The sequence below is a fragment of the Hyperolius riggenbachi genome, chromosome 2 (genome assembly GCF_040937935.1).
Source record: "Hyperolius riggenbachi isolate aHypRig1 chromosome 2, aHypRig1.pri, whole genome shotgun sequence".
Lineage (NCBI taxonomy): Eukaryota > Metazoa > Chordata > Amphibia > Anura > Hyperoliidae > Hyperolius > Hyperolius riggenbachi.
The window spans coordinates 51,857,961-51,881,005 of NC_090647.1; the positions used below are offsets into that span (position 1 = coordinate 51,857,961).

Sequence of the window (23,045 nt, forward strand, 5' to 3'; positions counted from 1 at the left end):
GTAGGCATGTGCCTCCAGTGCCTTATGCACTTCACCAAAAGGACCGGCACCACGCTGTGTATCTATAGCTCTTAAAGTTTATTAATCATGAAAGCAACCAAAGAGTCTGCCTACAATAAACAGACACTTCACATAGCGTATGCCGCTGCACTCGCCACACCACAGCAAAGTAAAAGGGGAACTCCACCGGTCTCACCAAAATGCGCTGTCACAAGGGTCTGAAAATGAAAAGATAAAAACATATACATTATAAACTAAAGAAAATAAATACAGTACAATCATAGAGTTCAGAGACAGGAACATTACAAATTAAACACAAAAACTCAAATCCAACTCTCTATTGAGTCCTGCCCTCCCCATGGCATCCAATCTCCTGATCCACCCTGCCTCCCTCCGTAACAATTCTTTCTGTCTATCCCCTCCCCAGTGCCTTATGGTAATTCCGCTTGTTGGAAAGGTTTTGAATGTCCGTTCATTCGAATGATGCTGTACACATGCAAAAGACCCAAGAAATGCTTTTGTAGTCCATTCACTACTTTTTCACACATGGGCTGTTCACACAAGTTAGGTATCTGGCAATCTTGGCTTGTTTAAAGGACAAATGAAGTGAGAGCGGGGGAGTAACTAGACTTAATAGGGCCCCCCTGAAACAAATGATAGTGTGGGGGCCCCCTTGGTCCCTGAACCCGACGTGCGTCTCCTTATCTGGACCCAGCAAATGGCAGCAGGGAGTGTTCTGCTGTGAAGCAGCTTCTGGAAGCAGGAAAAACTGACTCTTCCGCTACAAGGCTCTCTCCATGGCGGGAGGAGGTGGCGAGGACGCGTACGTACAAAAAGGGCGCCCGGACAAAAAGGGCGCGGGGTGTAAACTCTAAATAATAATTAATCATTAATAGGGTTTATGATATAAATATAACTACGTTCGTAATAAGTGTTGTAAAACATTAGTAATTACCGTATATCCTCGAGTATAAGCCGAGTTTTTGAGGCCAAAAAAGTGGCCCAAAAGTGGGGGTCTCGGCTTATACTCGAGTGCCCACCTCCCCGAGTGCACCTTCCTTCCGCAGAGTGTAAAAAAAAAAAGCTGAGCAGCGCTAATGGTTGATTAACTTCCCCCTCCCGCTCGCCGCAATGTGTACAGTAACCCGCATGTCCTCCTCCCCGCTATGTGTAAAGTGCTGTAATCCATGTGACAGTCTCTCCCTGGCAGACTGGAGTGTGTTGCCAACCTTGGAATTGTCCTCCGTGTCCCCCGAGTGTCACCATATGCAGCGCAGCTTTGAGTAACTTTGATCCGCGCTGTGTTCGGATGCCTCTTCCTGCCTGTCGCAGGCTCGTTGCTATGACTCAATCACGTGCACCACGTGCGGCGTCATAGCAACGAGCCTGCGACAGGCAGGAAGAGGCATCCGAACACAGCGCGGATCACTGTGAGTTACTCAAAGCTGCGCTGCATATGGTGACACTTGGGGGACACGGAGGACAATTCCAAGGTTGGCAACACACTCCAGTCTGCCAGGGAGAGACTGTCACATGGATTACAGCACTTTACACATAGCGGGGAGGAGGACATGCGGGTTACTGTATACATTGCGGCGAGCGGGAGGGGGAAGTTAATCAACCATTAGCGCTGCTCAGCTTTTTTTTTTTTTTTTTTTTTTTTTTACACTCTGCGGAAGGAAGGTGCACTCGGGGAGGTGGGCACTCAAGTTACACATAGCGGGGGAGAGGGGCATGTGGGTTACTGTACTCATTGCGGCAAACGGGAAGGGGGCACAGATTACTGTACACATAGCCACGAGCAGGAGGGGAGGGGGGAGTTATGTGATCATTAGTGCTGCTCAGCTTTTTTTCCCTTTTTTTACACATTGCGGTGGGGGAGTGCAGGGGGGCACGCTGCCATTAGTGATAGCTTTTAACGCAGAACTCAGTACTTTCTCTCTGCTCTATAAGATACGCACCTTAAGATAGTAAAGAAAAACAATTCTTTGTTACAGCTGATACAAAATCCTGCAATACATCTGCAGTGCGTCTACTTCCTGCTTTCATGGAAGCAGACATATTAACATCCTGTGCTTTCAAATGAGCTTATTTACCTTGACAGGTGACACAGGAGAGTTCAAATTACAATTTGTGATTAGACAGATGAGGAGGAGGAATTATTTTTATTATTAATGCTGCTGCATTTCCTACCCTCGGCCTATACTCGGATCAATCATTTTTTCCAGGATTTTTTGGTAAAAGTTGGGGGGTCGGCCTATACTCGAGTCGGCTTATACTCGAGTATATACGGTATTACTAAAATTTTATGAAAACTATACCTAAGCCTACTCTTACACAGAACCCTCCCTGTACCTATCCCTAACCCCTAGACCCCCCTGTTGGTGCCTAAACCTAAGACCCCCCTGTTGGTGCCTAAACCTAAGACCCCCCCTTTATTATGTGGATAATAATGTTTTACTAATTGTGGATGCAAAAAATATTTTGCAATTTACGTTACGTACTGATCGCTTTATTTTGTGAATAATGTTTTACAAACAGTAAGGGATAAAACTTTAAATGTTTTAATTAGTTAAATAAGATAAATATGTTTAGTATTTTTATAAACTTTATTCGGCACGGGTGCATTTTATAAAGGTAAATCACCACAAGCACACTTATAAATCATTAAAAATCTCCTGGCGCCGTTTGTAAACGTTATTTATGTCCTGCGCCCTTTTTTCCTGCTCGGCGCCCATTAAACGCTATTTATTATGAGTGAATGGCGGCGCCCTTTTTGTCCACCAGCGGCATGCGCCCTTTTTTCCCGCTTCCGGCGAGGACTGCGAGTGGAAGGGGAAGTTTTTTGCTCATTGGCTACACTTGCGGTTGGGGAGAGGGTGGAGAAGGCCCCCCCCCCCAAAGCCTCCGGGCCCCCCTGATTGTTACATACATGAGTGAGAGGGATATGATTGAGGCTGCCATTTTTCATTGTAAGCAATACCAGTTGCCTGGCTGACCTGCTGATCCTCTGCCTCTAATACATTTAGCCATAGACCCTGAACAAGCATGCAGCAGACCAGGTGTTTCTGACATTGTCAGATCTGACAGATTAGCTGCATGCTTGTTTCTGGTTCAGACACTACTGCTGCCAAATAGACCAGCAGGGTCTGCCAGGCAACTGGGATTGTTTAACATGAAATACGGCAGTCTCCATATTTTTCTCTCTCCACTTGTCCTTCAAGTAATGATTGTCAGCAGATCATATCTGCCAGGATGGAATGGAAAGATGGAGAAATACCTTTGGTTGCTATCTTAGAATGTCTTTAGCAAACTATCTTATGATTATCAGAAGACTGATCATTCGTTTTTCAAAGACTTTGTGCAACCAGCTTAAAGCTGTTTTCACACTCTATTGGGGTCTGTTCATGCTGTTGCATTGTTCTGTTTCATCCAGCCATTGCATTGCCCTATTGCAACATTTAACCCCATGCAAGTGAGTGAGACGGCACTGTTGGCATACATATAAATTCGCCGCCGGGAGACTTGGGCACAGGATACAGCTGGTATGGCTTATTCTGCTGCTGCACAAGTCCCAGCGGCGTTAATTACTATTCCCCCTCTAGGTCCACGAGTATAGTGGGGAATGATGTAACTTGGCTTCCAGCGATTGCTGGCGGGCGAATGGCAGTGTTTTACATGTAACTTCAGCTCCATCTTCTGACACTGCTGAAGTTACTCAGTATACGCCGCTATAGCTGTAATTCCTATTACGGCCTATGGTGACGCCGGCTGCGCCCAAATCTCCTGCGCTGTAATTACAGAAATGCATTCAGGCTTTGTTTACATCTAAAATCGTAAACGCCAGCGTTTTGCGATTTTGTGAGTGATTTTTATTTTCTTCCCCTCCCGGTGCTTACCTGCACGCTACGATTTTGTCTACATCGCTTTACAAAGCGCTTTTGCAGAGCGATTTTTTTTTTTTTTTTTTTTTTTTTTTTTTTTTTTATACTTCCTGACGCAAGTGACCGTTTCTATCCGGGTTGGACTGGGTCAGGCTATAGCATAACCCTCACTGATAAGTAATTACAGCCATAAAAACACTCTTCTGTCAGTAAATGGCTTCTGAGAGCAGGAAAGATAAAATGGGTCAATAATTTATAGATTTTAGCTCTAGCATACTTTAATGAAGGTGTTATTGAGCAGAGACAATGAAACAGTAAAAACTAGATTTAAATATAAAAAAAAACTGTGAGATAAGAGGCTAGATTGTTTGTTTTTCTCATTAGTTTATTTTCAACCCGGATGTCCTTTTAAAGAGAACCCGAGGTGGGTTTTAAGAACGCTAATTGCACACAGAGGGCTGGGTCTGCATATACTGCCCAGCCTCTGTTGCTATACTGCTGCCCCCCAGGCCTCCCTGCGCTTTGCTTGCCCCCCATAAATCATACGCTGAGCTGTCGACACGCAGCTGGCCGTTTACCTCGCATGATGCGAGGTAAACGGCCAGCTGCGTGTCGACAGCTCAGCGTATGAGTCGCATCTATCACTCTCGCCGCTCCCCCGCCTCCTCCATAGCTCTGGTCCCCGCCCGTATCCCTTCCCTCCAATCGGCGGGAAGGGACGCGGGCGCAGGCAGGGACCTGCGCTATTGAGGAGGCGGGGGAGCAGCGAGAGTGACAGATGCAAAGGTAAACAGCCAGCTGCGTGTCGACAGCTCGGTGTATGATTTATGGGGGGCAAGCAGAGCGCAGGGGGGCCTGTGGGGAGATCAGTATAGCAACAGAGGCTGGGCAGCATATGCAGACCCAGCCCTCTGTGTGCAATTAGCGTTCTTAGAACCCACCTTGGGTTCTCTTTAAAGTGGATCCGAGATGAACTTTTACTCATTGCATAATTGTGTTCCTTTCCTATAGTTTATAGGGCATTCCTCAAGCCAAATACTGTTTTTGTTTTAATACTCTAATTCCCTATAAACTAAATAAGCCCCACCCACAGTTTTCAGAGAGCCTTGGCAGTAGCAAGGGCTCATGGGAGCTCAGTCTGGGCAGGAGGGGGAGGTATTACTAGCCAGAGATTTCAGAGGCAGAGGGGAGGAGGAGGGGGATTAGGTTTTTTCAGTCTGAGTGCTGATGGTGCAGATAAGCCTGCCTCTGTGTAATGTTTACAAACGTGGCTGCTGTCATTGTATAACAGGAAGAAATATTCATATTCTATTAAAGCAGTATGCAGACAGATTTGCTGTTTAAACCATCTAAACTGTACATAAGATATATAGACAAGTTACTTGTTATAGTTAGTTTTTAATCTCGGATCCGCTTTAAGACAAATTTGAGGTGGAAATGCATTAACTAAGATGACCACTAGATGGAAGTGGTGCTCCATTTCCTGTTATTACTGAACCATTAAACCATTTCCTATGGTGACAATAGTTCCTGGTGCAAAAACTGTGAAGAAAATATTTACCAACATTTTAATGTTTTAACCTAACCCTACTCACACAGAACCCTCCCTCTACTGATGCCTAACACCCCCCACCACTTTAAAAGGAATAGTCGGATGCCATTTGCATTAAAGTGGAACTGAACTCAGGACAGACTGAGTACAGAGAAATGCACCCTGTATGTATTTCGAGAGTTTAGTGTGTTTAATTGCCCCTCATTTGTGTCTAATCACAAGTTGTAATCTGATCTCTTCCCTGTGTCACATGACTGTTAACAATAGGTCTGCTTCCATGAATCAGGAAGTAAAAACTGTGAAACTTTATTTTAGGATTTGTATCAGCTGTAACAAAGAAATGTTTTTGTTTTTAAAGGTTATTATGCTGTTGTGTATCTTTTAGAGCAGAGAAGACTTCTGAGTTCAGGTCCACTTTAAAAGAAAATATGGCTGCTCACATGCGAAGCAGGTTGTTATGGCGCTCAGCGCTGAAGCTAGGCGCCCCATAGCAGCAATGTAATGCTAATGTATAAGGGTAATTCGGGGCTCTTGGCGGTTGCCGGACCCCGAATTACATCTCCCTCTAAGTTGCGACAACTCTGAGGGGGAATCGTATTAAACACCGCCGGGGAGTTTTGTGGCAGCTCAGTGTGCTACTCAGTATGCTCATTGTTTCCTGTGACCCGTGTATAAGTCGACCCCTATGCTTTTATGAAGTGAATCTGACCTAAATTTCTAGACTTATACTTGAGTATATAGTACAGTGTATCAGGGAAAAATTCCATAAGTTTACTTTTCTCCAGCAATGAAGGGGTAATGTAATAACCTATCTAGCCCACAGACTTACTTTAAAGGGCTTTGTTTTTTCCCTTGCAGATATCAAGTCCAGATGAGGGTTTTGAAGACAAAACTTTATTTGAAAGCTGGTTGTCTAAAGACCCCTCTCCACAGAAGCCGAACCTGCCGAGGTACAGTGCTGCCACTTCAGGGCCCCAGTTCCAGAACATAAACTCACCTGCCCAACCGCTTGCTTTCTCTTCCCTTTAACGGTTTATTGGCTGCATGTGGAAAAATAAACAGTGTGCCTTTTTTGATCCATCCACTTCACAGGGTTTTGCTGGCTGCCATTTGTGATTGGCATACATTGTGTTCTGTGCATTGGAAAACACTATGGTGGCAGCATTCACCACAGCCTAGTGCAGACCACACACGTTACCTGTGGGGAACCATAAATCAGCCATTTTTCATATTCAGTGACCGTGTTGTAAAATCTTTTCAGTTAATAGATGTGGACTAGACCAGTGTTTCCCCAACCCTGTCCTCAAGGCCCACCAACAGTGCATATTTTGTGGATATCCACAGAGGTAGTTAATCAGCTCTGCTGAGACAGTAATTACCTCACCTGTGAATGTTTGTGGTTTTCTGCAAAACATGTACTGTTGGTGGGGCTTGAGGACAGGGTTGGGGAACTGTGGGCTAGACCACTTGCACATGTTGCACAAGATGCTGGCAGTCCTCAGAGGCTTACATGCATGGAAAAGGCACTCAGAATTATCTCAAATGTTTTCTTTCTGGTGATTGTAAATGTATGAACTTGGGCTTTGGGCCCATCCACTGTGAAACCTTTGGCTTGCTTTCATACATCTCTGGGCTTTGGTTATCGATCTTGGAGGGTATAATAGTTTGGAAGCCGCTGTTTCTTGTGTTTTCTATAACTTCACTTTCTACGCAGGATAAGCAAGCTCGGCTCTGGCAGTGATTTTGAGGCGTATTTCCAGCGTCTGGGCATCGCTGCAGGAAGAGTGCGCTATACGAAAAACCCGGTAAGCGGATGCTTGATGGGAGGTTTGTGATGGCCACACGCTGATACAAGTGACTTTATTAGAAACTAAATCAAAAGGATAAAGGTAGCAATAGAGGGGCACCTGCAAAAAGGTGAGGCTTTCCATGATTTCCTGTCTAAAACAGGAAATCGGAGGTTCTGACTAGGGATGATCAATGAGATGTAAAATGTTCTGAAATTATGCACATATTTTGCAAATGTATGCAGTTTGAAGATGGACCAATCAATTTAAACCTAGGTTTAAAAGGTGAGGATGTGAGGATTTTTAGGCAGCATACATTTGCATAAAACTATGCATACATTTGCATAAAATATGCATACATTTGCATCAACTTGGAATAATTTGCATATCTGTGATCATCCCTAGTTCTGACCTTTGATTGGCTATTAAAATATTTCTGTGGAATTTGTCCACCTAGACCAGGGGTAGGGAACCTGTGGCTCGGGAGCCAGATGTGGCTCTTTTGATGGCTACATCTGACTCGCATACAAATCAGTTTGGGTTGATTCACTAAGCTACACTGCTCAAGCAGCACAGCTTAATGTGGTAGCGCAAGTAACATTTTCAAAGTTGTGCACGCTACTGCTGTAGCATGCACCACTTACTCACGCTCCCCCCAAAACTAATGGCTGCTCCAATTGTCCCACTCTGGACCCTGTCAGTTCCAGTTACTTTGTAGGACGAGATCTCCACACTTTGATTGTCCCAGTAGGCTGCCTGTCACTTGAAAGGCAGCCTGTTGGGCCAAAGTGCAGGGATCTCGTCCTACAAAGTGAATCAACCCCCAAGTCAGCTAGCTAATTGTACAAGCTGTTGGTCGGTATTTCTCCTGTCTGGCTCTCGGGGAAATTGCTGATGTTGCTGAAACCCAAGAGAAGCTGAAGAAGTGTCTGACACTTTCGCTGCCCGGCGGATCAGCTGTATACACATCAGCATGGCAACATGGACGTGAGCCCTACTGTCCCAGTTTGAAACATATATTGTATGGCTCTCACGGAATTACATTTTAAAATATGTGGCGTTTATGGCTCTCAGCCAAAAAGGTTCCTGACCCCTGACCTAGACTAATGGTGTGTACACACTTGAAAGATCATAGACCAATTTTACCACCTTCCATGTACTATGAGAGCCATACCTACACAGTCTATTCTATTGAGCTGAACTCCCCATCAGAGAAATCTTTGCAAGATGCTGCACACATTCAAAAGGTCAGCATCTGCAAAAGATGCAGCAAAATATGCAGCACAAAGTATTTGTGCTTCATGTTTGATAGGGATGTGCTGTCTTCATGTAAGTTTAGGCATCTTTAAACCTGAAATGACAATAAACCTCTAATCATCATCACTACACATGTAAGGCTCTCGCACATTAGCAACATAGAAATTAGGATTCTCTTTTCTGTATTATGGCTGCATTTTTACGGTTGCATCATACCCTGTCATAGCTGCTGTTTGATTCAGCTTAAAGTGTTAACACTTATGATTTTTGTCACTTCAGAAAATGGATAAATTCAGCAACTACCCGGTCTACCATACGGTGTACGAGACCTTTGAATTGGTGGAGAAGTTTTACGACCCGTCATTCGTGAAGCAGCTTGCCGTAGCCAAGATGCGGGGCAGTCTGGTGTACGAACTTGCCGACTCCACCATTCTGCCGTACAACGTTGTGGATTATGGGGAGGAGCTAAAGAATTATGCTGACAGCATCGCTAACTTGGCAAAGAAACACCAAGAAAAAATGGACCTCTATAATGTGTCATTCGGTGAGTGGACATAATCGAGCAGAGAGGCAGTGTGGCCATTTGTGTTCTGCTAAATGGAATGAAGACTACTCTTCATGCCAATCTGCAGAGATGTTCCTACTTTCTGATCCCATGCACAATGCTTACCCTTCCACAGCTGCAATCACATTTGCGCCTGCATACCGTGTGACTAAAGGGGAGGGGTGCAGACTGGCAGGCAGCTGCAGGTCATTAAGGTATGCAAGGCTGTATTGGTGCAGTGGATTTTTCCTTTTTAGTGTTGCAATCACATACATTTTTGTCTTTGCAAAATTACAGTCCATCTCAAGGCATTGGATGTAGAAGTGCTCATTAAATGGTGCAATATTTTCCTGTGGTGCGATGGTTTGGGATTTTTCTGTACAATTTTGTAAAAATTAAACTTTTCTATTGTTGATTAGAATTGGGGTGTTACGATTGTATCTGAAGAAAGTGCCTCAATCGACCAGTTTATGGAAACAATTGCTTTATTTCCGAATTACTTTTGATCCTTCAAATCTCAATGAGCAGTATTGTACCATAAATGGGCACCATAAGAGAAATTTTGTGAGCGGTTTGCGTTTCTCCTATACTTTCCATTGAGGTGGAATCGCCTAAAAAAATGATACATGCCCCCCCCCCCTCCTGCACATTCTGCATACAATTCCCAGCCTCTGTGTCCTTACAGACTGTCTCCAGGCTCCCCCCAGGCTCTGCTGTCCCCCATAAAAAAAGCCAGGCTAGCGATACACAGATTGTCTCTAGTCGGCTGGTTACCTGAGGGCTGTCAGTCACCGCCGCTCCCTCACCTTCTCTATAGTGCAGCTCCCCATCTGTGACCCTTCCCTCACCGCCTCCGTAAGCTTCCTCCAATCTGCTTACGGAGGCGGGGAAGGAAGGGACATGGGTGGGGAGCCGCGCTATAGAGGAGGCGGTGGAGCGGCGGTGACTGACAGCCTTCAGGTAAACAGCTGGCTAGCGACAATCTGCATGTCACTAGCCTGGCTTTTTTTTTTTTTTTTTTTTTTTTTTTTTTTATGGGGGACAGCAGAGCCTGGGGTAAGCCTGGAGGCAGTGTGTAAGGACACAGAGGCTGCTCATTGTATACAGCACTTGCCTCTGTGCCCTAATAGGATTTTTCAAACCCACCTCGGGTTCTCTTTAAAGGGGTTCTTTCGCGAATGAGGAAAAAAATAAAAAGTGGTTTATGCATAAACTATTAAACATCCATCTAAAATAGTGTAATTTTTTTTTTTTTTTTTTTTTTTTTTAAACATGAATGGTTTCATCCATACAACATGTAATGTAAACAGTGACGGATGACGGACTGGGAGGCTAATCCATTTGTTAGGGGTGTTTTTTTTTTTTTACTTTCATTTAACAACCAGAACTCCTCCTGCCTACCTAGTTTTCAGTGGTATAATCCACTGCTGACAGGAATGCTGTTACAGCTCTGCTGAGCTCCTCGGGGTCTGTGCAGAGAGTCGTTTGTGCAAAGAGTCATAAGCTGCTGGGAGAAACAGCCAGAATCAGTCCCATCTACACCATATGATTCTTTGAATCAAATCGAATCAAATTGAATCGAATCTGACAATCTGACATATTCGATTCAATTTGAATCGAATCATGAATTGGACATGTCAGATTGAATCAAATCGAATCAATAAATCCAAATCAAATTGCAGTTAGCATTCAGTTTAGAGGCAATGGGGGTGAAGTACCTATAAGTGAGAGATCCAGGGCTCGCCCGCATTTCCCTCTAGGTATCGCATGGTGGTTTAGGGGCCCCTGGCTAGTGAGAGAGACTGGGGCCCCTGGCTTTCATGTGAACCAGTGTTTGTGATTTTAAATTTCTTTTTTGCAGCTTCCAGGATGCGGTTGACAGGTGAGTGGTTAGGGAGGAGACTGTGTGGGAGATGCGCCTACACGGGGCGCCCCTGTAAAAGATGTCATTTACGATTACGTCCAACCGAGCCTCCCACCTGAATGCTAATTTATGCAATTCCTGCTAGATTTGGTATGGCAGGCAAAGGGTGTATGACCGTACACCTGATTAGCCGACTGGCGCCTGCTGACCAAATAAAGGTAGGAAATTGCTTGAACTGGTAGTGAGCAATTGTGTGTGTTGCCTGGCAATAATGTAAACACATACTGAGGAGCTCAGCTGTTACAACTGTAGCAGCGATTCCTGCCAGCAGTGGATTATACCACTGAAAACTAAGTAGGCAGGAGTTATGGTTGTGAAATGAAAGTAGTAAAAAAAAAACACCCCTAACAAATGGATTAGCCTCCCAGTCCGTCATCCGTCAAGGTTTACATTACATGTTGTATTGATGAAACCATTAATTTAAAAAAAAAAAAAACTTTTTACACTATTTTAGAAGGATATTTAATAGCTTATGCATAACCACTTTTTATTTTTTTCCTCATTCGCAAAAGAACCCCTTTAAGAACTTCCAAAGTTCACAAATGTTACCTGGGCTAGACACGGAAGGAATATCAGGAAAGCAACGTGAGCAGGTGCTTGGGGCCTAATGGGGGTCACGGTGGTGGGGGGTTTCAACCACCACGGCACCACCTTTGCTGACCGCCTCTAAGGGGGAGTTATCGAGAGCAACCCCTACTCTTTCGAAGTCTTGGAGCCTTACAAATAGTGCAAGGGGTGGACATTTGCAGAGCATTGGCTAAGGAAGTACCTGGTTGGATGCAGGATATGGACAGTGTTGGAGCTCTTGATTATGCCAAAATTTCCAGAAAATGGATTGTGCCTGCTGGTTATGTGAGCAGGACTTTGAAACATTAGATCATATTTTTGTTAGAATGGAGTTTGACAACTTTCTGAGGGCTATTTTTTTTCCCTTTCTCTATTTCACATTGGGACTTCTGTAGATGCCCTGTATTCTGCCATTCAAAACTTTTCGGATTCTGCAGCCGGGCTTCAACAGCGTGTCAAAAATCTTGATACAGACAAGTAAGTTCGATTTGTTTGAATGCAAACTGCGATTAGTGTTTTTAATTCTGATTTGGTCCTTTCAATTACATTTTTTACAGTGTACAGTAATTTAAAAAATGCTAGCAAAATCGCTCTGTGTAGGTTTTGACGAGCGATTGAGCCAGCGTTTATATACTTTACATTGCAGAAACGCTAACTCTAAAAATGCTGCATGTCCTGCGTTTGTGATTTTGGTAATCGTAATCGCTCCAGTGGAATTTGGTCCATCCATTAACATTTGCTGAGCGTTTAGGGAAAATTGCTAGCGTTTTTGAATCTCCCCTAACTGCTCAAAAAAAATCACTCTAGTGGGTTCCAGCCTTCAGCTTTGATTCTCCAGTGCACAGTGATGTATGCATTTGTAAGTGTGGGGAGGGTTAATGAGATACAAATTGATGCAGGGTTATTTGAATGTAAACTTGTGCAACATGAAATTGGGACTGAAATCAAATTCCACCTTGGCAGGGTTTGACTTGTCCGTTCAAGTTGCATAAATTTGCATGATCCTGCATCAACATTAGGGATGGTCGGAATGCCAATTTCCGATTCTGCGGTAAATCCGCATTCCGTCATGTACCAATTACCGATTCCGCTACCAATTTCCGCATTCCAATGCGGAATTTCCGCCGGAAATCGCGGAAATTCCGCACGACTTTAACATCGATTTTCTCAAAAACTGTAAGGTCTTTTTGAAAACTTTTTTTTTTTTTTTTGCATCTTGTTCACAAGATTCTGTTTAATAAAACCTGAAAATTTGGTGTTTCTAGGACTTACGGGGGCTTTGCTATTAAGCGCTAAAGTCGGCAGATTTTTACTGTAATGTAAAATGCAGAAAATCTGCATCTGCCTATTTCCTGCATTTTACATTACAGTAAAAATCCGCCGACTTTAGCGGTTAATAGCAAAGCCCCCTTAAAGAGAGTCTGAAGCGAGAATAAATCTTGCTTCAGACCTCATAGATAGCAGGGGCATGTGTGCCCCTGCTAAACCGCCGCTATTCCGCGGCTTAACGAGGGTCCCTGTCCCCCCAAATCCCCTCCGTAATGCGGGGGAGCGCTTCCGCATTGGGGCAGGGCTAACCGCCGCAGCCCTGCCCCACGCGCGTCTGTCAGCGCGTATCTCTGCCTCTCCCCCGCCCCTCTCAGTCTTCCTTCACTGAGAGGGGCAGGGGAGAGGCGGCGATGCGCCGCTGATAGACGCGACTGGAGGCAGGGCTGCAGCCGTTAGCCCTGCCTCCAGGAGCGACCAAGCCTGCGACCAAGTGTCGCAGTGGGGAGTTTGGGGGTGAAGGGACCCCCGTTTAGCGGCGGTTTAGCAGGGGCACATGTGCCCCTGTAACTATGAGCTCTGAAGCGAGATTTATTCTCGCTTCAGAGTCTCTTTAAGCCCTAGAAACACCAAATTTTCAGGGTTTATTAAACTGAATCTTGTGAACAAGACCTTATAGTTTTTGAGAAAATCGATGTTAAAGTCGGGTGGAATTTCCGCGATTTCCGATCGGAATTTCGGAAATTGCATTTCCACGGAATCCGAATGAGCATCCCTAATCAACATGGCATTTGCATCTCATTGACTATTCCTTCTAATTACCTGAAAACCACTCTAGACAGTAATGTAGCGTTTGCTCAAGAACAGTAATTTCTTTAAATCCATGAAGACACCCAAAATGATTACTCATAGGCATGTCATTGAGCTCCCAAGGTCTTTAACGTTTTCTTAAAGTATACCCGAGGTGACATGAGATAGACATGGGTATGTACAGTGCCTAGCGCACAAATAACTATGCTGTGTTCCTTTTTTTTTTTTTTTTTTTTTCTTTCTATGCCTGAAAGGGTTAAATATCAGGTGTGTAAGTGGCTGACTCAGTCCTGACTCAGACAGGAAGTGACTACAGTGTGAACCTCACTGATAAGAAATTACAACTCTAAAACACTTTCCTAGCAGAAAAAGGCTTCTGAGAGCAGGAAATAGATAAAAAGGGTTAATAATTCATAGATTTTAGCTCAGGCATACTTCAATGAATGTGCCATTGAGCAAAAACAATATAACAGTTAAAACTTAAGTAGATTTAAACATTAAAATAAAACTGTGGAACATCTTAAGTCATTTTTAGGAGAAGAAAGATCGATACACATGTTTTTCATTTGTTTTTTTTTTGCCTCGGTTGTCCTTTAATGCATAAGGAACATTAACAATGAAGAAATATGACACTTTATACTGCCAGAATGCACTGTACTTACAGAAATCTATTCCCTTACATGCTCCATGTACTGCCCATTAACCAAATAAATTATGAGGGTAAAAGGGCAACTGTCCAAACACTGAAGTCAGACTGGATTAGCTGCATGCTTGTTTCAGGTGTGTGACTCAGCCACTACTGCAGCCAAAGAGATCAGCAGGACTGCCAGGCAAGCCATTCATGACAGGTGGCTAAAGTCTGGTACACACATTCAATTTTGATTGGCCAATTTAACCACCTTCCTGTAGAGTGAGGATTAACCGATTTTGAATATTAACAGATTGTGTAGTCGGGGCTGGGCCGAGGCAGAGGCAAGAGAGGCTCCAGCGTAGGAGGGGCACACAGCTCACTCAGCTATCATTCCCCTATTGTGTTTGAAGTAGAGAGAAATCATAAAAGAGGATACATGGCAGTGACTCACTGCAAGCCAGATACTAGAGATTAAAGGGAACCTAAACTGAGGAGGATATGGATTTTTCCTTTTAAAATAATACCGGTTGCCTGACTCTCCTGCTGATCCTGTGTCTCTAATACTTTTAGCCACAGCCCCTGAACAAGCATGCAGATCAGTTGCTCTGACTGAAGTCAGACTGGATTAGCTCCATGCTTGTTTCAGGTGTGTGATTCAGCCACTGTTGCAACCGAAGAGATCAGCAGGACTGCCAGGCAACTGGTATTGTTTAACAGGAAACCTCCGTATCCCTCTGTTAAGGTTCCCTTCTAAGGTGTTGGGGGGGGGGGGGGGGGGGAGGGGCTGGGAGGGGCTGGAAGCTTCTCTTAGTCTAATAGCAATCCGTGTTTGACGGCTGGGATGCAGGGCCGGATTTGTACTCTTTACCACACTAGGCCAATGTCACAGCTGCCCCCCTTCAGTATAGGTAGCGAGATGACCCCTCCCCCCTCCCCTTTAGTATAGGTAGCCTGTTGACACCCCCCCCCCCCAAGTATAGGTAGCCAGATGACCCCTCCCCCCCTTCCCTCTAGAATTGGTAGCCAGATAACCCCTCCCCCCGTCTCTCCAGTATAGGTAGCCTGATGACTCCCTTAATCCCTCGTTTTCCCTCCATCCCTTTCAGTATAGGTAGCCAGCTCGCCTTCACACCGCAGCAGCCATCTGTGTCACTCATTTCTCCGCTCATCTGCAGTGCAGAAGCTTCCTCCTTTTCCTTTCTGTCTCCAATGCTGCCCAAGTCCATAGCCGCCAGCCACAATGCAAACGTGCACAGAGAGCAAGGTGTCTGCTGCACAGGCAGCTGAGTAGCGCGGCAGGAGTGTTCAATGTGACATCCGCTCAAACCTTTTCCTGAGAAACAGAGCTGGAACCAGGTGACTCATGCCCCAACCATGGAAAAAGAAAGGTGAGGTTCCGCTCAATGTTGCAAAAATATCAAAATGACTTTATTAAGTACTAGTGACACAGCACAAGATATACCGTGTATCTTGTGCTGTGTCACTAGTACTTAATAAAGTCATTTTGATATTTTTGCAACATTGAGCGGAACCTCACCTTTCTTTTTCCATGGTTGGGGCATGAGTAGCGCGGCACTTGCCTGATCTCCCTGCATTGCAGCATTTGCGAGCTTGCAAATGCTGCACCAATTTAGCCTGCTGCTTTGGTGCCCTTCCTCCTGTTGCGCCCTAGGCTATGGCCTAGGGGGCCTTGGCCTAAATCCGGCCCTGCTGAGGTGGGATGGACGGAGGGGCACACTTTGGTGTCTCAGCCCATGGGTTCTGGAGGACCTTGTTCTGTAGCCCACATACTACATGGAAGTGATAAAATTGGCCTATCAAATTGTAAGCCTCCTTTAGCTGCTAGTCAGTCCATGATCAGACTTGGTTCACATAGATTGCACAGTCCACTTGCACAAAGATGTGGTTTTGCAAATGAAACCTCTGTAAACCTGAAACACTATAGTGGACAGGACACATACTTACACTAGAGGCAGTACATGGTGGGTGCATATAATAGCCTTCAAATATTGCAAACTGTTCATTTTTAAGAGTGAGTGATGGTCAAATAGATAGATGTTCTGAGCTGATGCAGGATAATGTAAATTTTGTATTCTAATTTATGCAGTTTGAATCTCTGCAGACATTTTCAGTAAACCTGGCCTTTTTAAGCAGTTTCAAACAATTTCATTTTGAACCTGCTGTCCACTGTGACTGTGGCCCAAGTGTAGTCAATACTGTTGTGAATACTGCTGTGGTGAACCCGCTTCTAATGAGTCATTGTTTTGCAGTCCCCTTGCTGTTCGTATCATTAATGACCAGCTGATGTTTGCGGAAAGAGCCTTTACTGATCCTCTTGGCTTACCAGGAAGACCATTTTACAGGTACACTTTATACTATTGTTTTACAAGTACACAATATAGACCTTTGTCTTGCTCTAAAAAATGCTCGTGTCGTAAAAAATGTTTATTGACCTTTTGCACCATCTCTGTACTGTTGTAGCAAGGCATGACAAACCAAAACAAGGCAACCATAAACCGTTAACTAATATCTGAGCAGAAATTCTTCTTTAGGAAGGGCATGCTTTTCTCCCCAGTGCTCATTGGGAATTGGAAGGGGTAAGCTCATGATGACCCTGTCACACTTAAAGGAATACTATCGATGTATGCATTTATTTTTAAATGCTGTATGTTGTAGCACACATTAGGACAAGTACTAGGAAGAATTTGATTCCTCACACAGCTGTTCCTCTCAGCTGTTAAAATCCTCCGTCAGTTTTGGCGTCAGTGTTAGATACAAATGTATCTAAATACTGGGCTCCCAGAGGGCTAGACCATGTCTTTGCACAGGGGAGTTGCTATCAACTCCTCAGTTTATAGTTTAATTATCACCTTGCTGAAAGAATCTTATTGATATGGTGGTAAGGGGTTAAAGATTCTAGCAATGTGTGTTTATTATCTTTGCTTCTCTTGACTGATAAAGATACTAATAATGCTAATTGTAGACAGTGGTTTGCCCCTATCAGCAGCTTGTAAAGTGGATGCAGCCTGGAGTGAATCACCACAAGCAGGCAGCCAGGCAGCCAGTCTGAGTGTAAACACAGACTCGTGGTATAGCTAGTTATATTCCAGCAATATTACAGCTCATTTAGTTACCTGTTACCACCTCAGATCAGCCCGTGTCTGCTGCATGCTGTGAGTGACACAGTGAAATATATTTGTGAGCTGTGTGACAGAGTAACCAAGCAGCTAAGGGTAACCCAAACTACTATGAGCTGTGTGAGAAATTAATTTTTAAGCAAGGAGAGCAGGAGAGAGACCTGGGTGAATAAATAAAGTTCCCCTAGCACTAGTGGTAATGTGTACACTAATCTAGAGTATTTAAAAAAAAAAGTCGTTTCAATCCATAGTATTCCTTTAATGCCCATCTTGAAAAGACAGCTGGAAGACTTTTTTTGCCATTTCCTCCTCACCACCACTCGGCACTTAAAGGGAAGGTCCAAGCAAAATAAAATGAGTTTCACTTACCTGGGGCTTCTACCAGCCCCATGCAGCCATCCTGTGCCCTCGTAGTCACTCACTGCTGCTCCAGTCCCCCACTGGCAGCTTGCCGACCTCGGAGGTCGGTAGGATGCATTGAGTACATTTTTACGCATTCCCGCTAGTGCAGAAACATTAACACATACATTTTACGCGTTAGTGGTTCAACGCATTGAACCAGTAACGTGTAAAAATGTATGTGTTAATGTTCCTGCACTAGCGGGAATGCGTAAAAATGTACTCCATGCATCCTACCGACCTCCGAGGTCGGCAAGCTGCCAGTGGGGGACTGGAGCAGCAGTGAGTGACTACGAGGGCACAGGATGGCTGCATGGGCTGGTAGAAGCCCCAGGTAAGTGAAACTCATTTTTTTTATTTTGCTTGAACCTTCCCTTTAAGACAACTGGGGGATTCCATAGAGTCCATACCTAGTAAGAGACAGCTTCTCCACACTGACCATCTAGTCCATCTTCTGCAGTTTGACTTCCTGTTTTTTGATTGGCCTAATTTCAGTTTTGAATGATATATAGCAGATTCGATCACTGTGATCGAATCTGCTGTCAAATCGTCACACAAGCGCTGACAGAACGATTGATTTCTGTCCGAAATCAATCGTTTCCGTCGATTCCCGTTGATCCGTCCGTGCTGAAGATTTTTCTCGATCGCCAGCGGGTCGGGAGTGCGTCGATAGCGGCGTTTGAATGACCGACGCAATGCAGCGGAGATACATTACCTGTTCCGGCCGGCGCAACTCCGCCGGTCTCCGCTTTCTTCTCTGCTCCGGACTGAACTTCCTGTCCCGGCAGGAAGTTTAAACAGTAGAGCGCTCTCTACTGTTTAAACTTACCCTGGACAGGAAGTTCAGTGAAGCAAGCCAGCCGGACCGGAGACCAGCGCGGAGAAGAAGACAGTGGAGACCGGGGGGGTCGCGCCGGCCAGATCAGGTAATGTATAGCTGGCAGGCGGCAGCTCCACAGATTGTGATTGGTTTCATGCTGAAATCGATTCACAATCTGTTTGCAGTAAAGACAGCCATATGATCCTTCTCTGATCAGATTCGATCAGAGAGGGATCTATCTGTTGGTCGAATCTGATGGCAAATCGACCAGTGTATGGCTACCTTAAGGTAGGTGAATTCTGCTCTAACTTGGCTGCTTAAGACGGTGCTAGAACCAGGCGACTTGGACCGACCGAGACTGAAAAGGAAGTTCTGCACAATGTCTATAGCAAGAGTGGAGTTCCAACTTGAATCAGGTAGAAGCCATGTAGCTGACAAATTTCGGACATGCAGGTCTTTAATCGTTGCACATGGTGCTACGATTTAAAGTCAGTGGGAACTGTGTAGTAAAATAAAGCCAGATACTTATCCAAGGAGAGGTAAGGCTCTGGGTCCTATAGAGCCTTCCCTCTCCTCTCCCGGTGCAGCGCTGGCGCCCATGTTTGAATCCCCCGCTGCAGGGGACTTTGGTTCTCTTTCGGGAGCAGAGTCCCCCCGAAGACGGGCAGCTCCATACTGCGCATGCGCGAGTGTGAGAGACGGTGCAGTATGGAGCGGTCCGTCTTCGGGAGCACTCTGGCTCCTGAAGACTTTCTGAAGCCTCCTTGGTCAGCGGAGCGAGCAGTATTTGTCTGAATTGGTTGAATACTGCTCGCTCCGCTGACGAAGTAGGCTTCAGAAGCAGAGTCCTCCCAAAGACTGGCTGCTCCATACTGCGCATGTGCAATATGGAGCTGTCTGTCTTCGGGAGGACTCTGCTCCCGAAGACCTCTAAAGGCCCTTGCTGCGGGGGATTCAAACACTGGAGCCAGCGCTGCACCGGGGGAGGAGAGGGAAGGCTCTATAGGACTCAGAGCCTTCCCTCTCCTTGGGAAAGTATCTGGCTTTTTAATTTTTTTTTCCACACTGTTCCCATTGACTTTAAGGACCTACACGGCTTTCACCTGTTTATATAAAGTTGCAAGTCACTTTTGCTATAGACATTGTGCTGAACTTCCCCTTCTTTATCCACTAGAACCAGTTATGATGAAGTGTAGGTTTTTTTTGTTTAGTTTTTTTTAATACTGTCCTCACATTGAACTTTTCCAGAGCTGCAGATGGGGCCACAGCAATAAAATATACATACATGGGGGTTACTCCGGCCTGATTGCTCCCACGCCATCCTTCTGACTGCCCGTTCACCTGCAATTGGCCCTGGAAGGTCATGCGGGGCCAACTGCCCTGGCTACGTGTGCTCCTGCCACATCCTGCATAATACTGCTGCACAGGTGCAGAATGCAACGGGTGTGAGACGAGGGGAGCACGCCTGTTCCAGACTGCAGGATTTTCCGAGGCCAGTTGAACAGGCAGTCAGAAGAGGATAGGGTGGGAGCGATTAGGCTGGAGGAAGCCCCAGTTATGTATATTTTATTGCTGTGGCCCCATCTCAGGTTCTTTAAAGATGCAAAAAAGCCCACTTGCTATGCTAATTATACATTTTGCTGCCTTAAAGAGAATCTGTATTGTTAAAATCGCACAAAAGTAAACATACCAGTGCGTTAGGGGACATCTCCTATTACCCTCTGTCACAATTTCACCGCTCCCCGCCGCATTAAAAGTGGTTAAAAACAATTTTAAAAAGTTTGTTTATAAACAAACAAAATGGCCACCAAAACAGGAAGTAGGTTGATGTACAGTATGTCCACACATAGAAAATACATCCATACACAAGCAGGCTGTATACACCCTTCCTTTTGAATCTCAAGAGATCATTTGTGTGTTTCTTTCCCCCTTCAGCTATCTTCCAGTGAAGTGTCAGGCTATTTCTTCCTGCAGAGTGCAGACAGCTCTGCCTGTATGTAATTCCTCAGTATGTGAAAGCCCAGCCAGCTCAGAGGATTTATCCAGCTTGTAAAAGATAAGAGAGAAGAGAGAATCTGCCCTAATCTAAATAATACACAGGCAGTGTGCAGAGAGGGGCCTGGAGGGGAGAGATGCATCACAGAACCACAACACTGAAGAACTTGGCAGCCTTCCAGACACAGGCTGACAAGTCTGACAAGAGAGAGATAAGTTGATTTATTACAGAGATGGTGATAGTAGAACGTGCTGAAGTAAGCCAGAACACATTAGAATAGCTTTTGGAACTTGTAGGATGATAAAAAACAGGATGCAATTTTTGTTACGGAGTCTCTTTAAAGAGACACTGAAGCGAAAAAAAAACAAACTATGATTATAATGAATTGGTTGTGTACTATGAATAATTACTAGAAGATTAGCAGCAAAGAAAATATTCTCATATTTTTATTTTCAGGTATATAGTGTTTTTTCTAACATTGCATCATTCTCTAATATGTGCAGATTACACAACACTCTGCATTCAAAATGATTCTTTCAGAGCAGTCTGTGAACTAATGACCTCTCCTCTGGCAGAGAAAAAGAAAACTGTTCACTTACAGTTGAGATAATAAAAGTCAGAAGACAGCCCTCTCCACGACTTTGAAAGTCGCAGAGATTAATGACTTTTTTTGCATAGATAACTGGAGTTTCTTAACTCTTCCTGTACTGGAAACAATTAGACTGATGTATCTGATCTTAAGGTTTTATTTCTTAGCTGTGCTACACATACAAATCATAATATCATTATTTTTCGCTTCAGTGTCTCTTTAAAACAGAAGTTGTCTGCAATAATTCAGCATTTAAGTGAGTGAGAAAGATCTCCCACGATGCATCAGTGCTGAAAATTGTAAATCTTTTCCCCTAAAAGCCAGGCACACTGACAGAAATGCAAGGGGGAGCATATGACAACTCTGTAAAGTTTTATTGTATAAGGGTGAAGTCACATGACTGACACGTGTTTCCTCCCACAGACACGTCATCTTTGCCCCCAGCAGCCGCAATAAGTACGCCGGAGAGTCTTTTCCTGGTATCTATGACGCCCTGTTTGACATTGAGAACAAGGAGGACCAGCAGAAGGCCTGGGATGAAGTGAAGAAACAGATCGCCATAGCAACGTTTACTGTACAGGCTGCTGCAGAGACCTTAAAAGAAGTTTAATAAAATCTATTTTCTAATATTCTGGGATCTGGTTGCATATATATTGTACAGTATTGGTATAAGAGTAGCACAGCTCAAGAGATTGAAGGGCATTGGGTGTGAAAATATGACCCGTAGTAAGTTCTAATTGCTCTGTTGCTGCCAAATGCTGAAGCACACAACCATAAACCCAAGCATGCTGAAGAATGGAGATTCGCTTATTGTCCTATGGTCTCTCGGGAATCCAAAGCTTGTGCTGTGTGGTCAGCAATAGGCCATTTTTCATAGCTGTAGAATAGATGTTAAAGCCGTAATGTTTAAAGAGAAACTCCGACCAAGAATTGAACTTTATCCCAATCAGTAGCTGATACCCCCTTTTACATGAGAAATCTATTACTTTTCACAAACAGACCATCAGGGGGCGCTGTATGACTGATATTGTGGTGAAACCCCTCCCACAAGAAACTCTGAGGAACGTGGTACTCCTGGCAGTTTCCTGTCTGTGAACCTTGCTGCATTGTGGCAAATAGCTGTTTCCAACTGCCAAAAAAGCATGCAGCAGCTACATCGCCTGCCAACAGTAAAAATGTCACCATGTAATGTCAGAATGTAAATCAAGGATTTAAAAGATTTTACAATGGGAAAACACTGACTAAATCACTTATACATAATTATTGTAAAAATGAAGCACTTTATTACATTATTTTCACTGTAGTTCCCTTTTAACGTTTTGTTTCACAACGAGCAGTTTTGCCATGGTAACCACTGTACTGCTGACTAGGGATGCTTGAGATGCAAGAATTTCTATTGCATTCAAATTTCATGTAAATATTTTATGCGGCTTGAGTTTTGGACTAACCGGAATAACTTCCAATTTTATTGGTCTATTTCAAGCTGCATATATTGTAATTTACATTACATTTGAATGCAACAAGAAATGTGTAGTTCATTTATCATTACTGCTGAATTTGCTGGATACTAAGCTGCTTTCATTATTTGACTATAGTTCCGCTTTACAGGATTTCAGACAGTTAAGGATTTGGATGAAGCAGCAGCGCTTCTGAATGAAAAATTGAATCCAACACCCCATCATGACAATGAGAAAAGTTTACTTGAGGTCTTGGCAAATGTATTAAATTATATACATGGATACATATGGGCTTTTTTTTTTTGTATTCAATTTTGAGCCTCATGGCAAAGGTTGTGAACTCTGGTGCATCCTGTTTTCTCTGGTCATTGATGTTTCTGCAGCTTAATTGAAGCCCACTTGTGGTAAATTCCATTGATTGGACA

The 23,045-nt window shown here is 44.3% G+C and overlaps 1 protein-coding gene across 2 annotated transcripts in view; it reads left to right on the forward strand.

Annotated features, from left to right (window-relative positions):
- Positions 1-21,792, forward strand: part of LOC137545486 (N-acetylated-alpha-linked acidic dipeptidase 2-like) — a 102,722-nt gene extending 80,930 nt beyond the window's left edge. For both annotated transcript variants that reach the window (XM_068266794.1, XM_068266795.1), the window contains 6 exons: positions 6,295-6,386; positions 7,151-7,241; positions 8,760-9,024; positions 11,911-11,992; positions 16,493-16,585; positions 21,587-21,792. In XM_068266794.1, the coding sequence (XP_068122895.1) occupies positions 6,295-6,386; positions 7,151-7,241; positions 8,760-9,024; positions 11,911-11,992; positions 16,493-16,585; positions 21,587-21,773 (810 nt within the window). In that variant the 3' untranslated portion in view covers positions 21,774-21,792. The remainder of the gene's footprint in view (positions 1-6,294; positions 6,387-7,150; positions 7,242-8,759; positions 9,025-11,910; positions 11,993-16,492; positions 16,586-21,586) is intronic.
- The last annotated feature ends 1,253 nt before the right edge of the window (positions 21,793-23,045 follow it).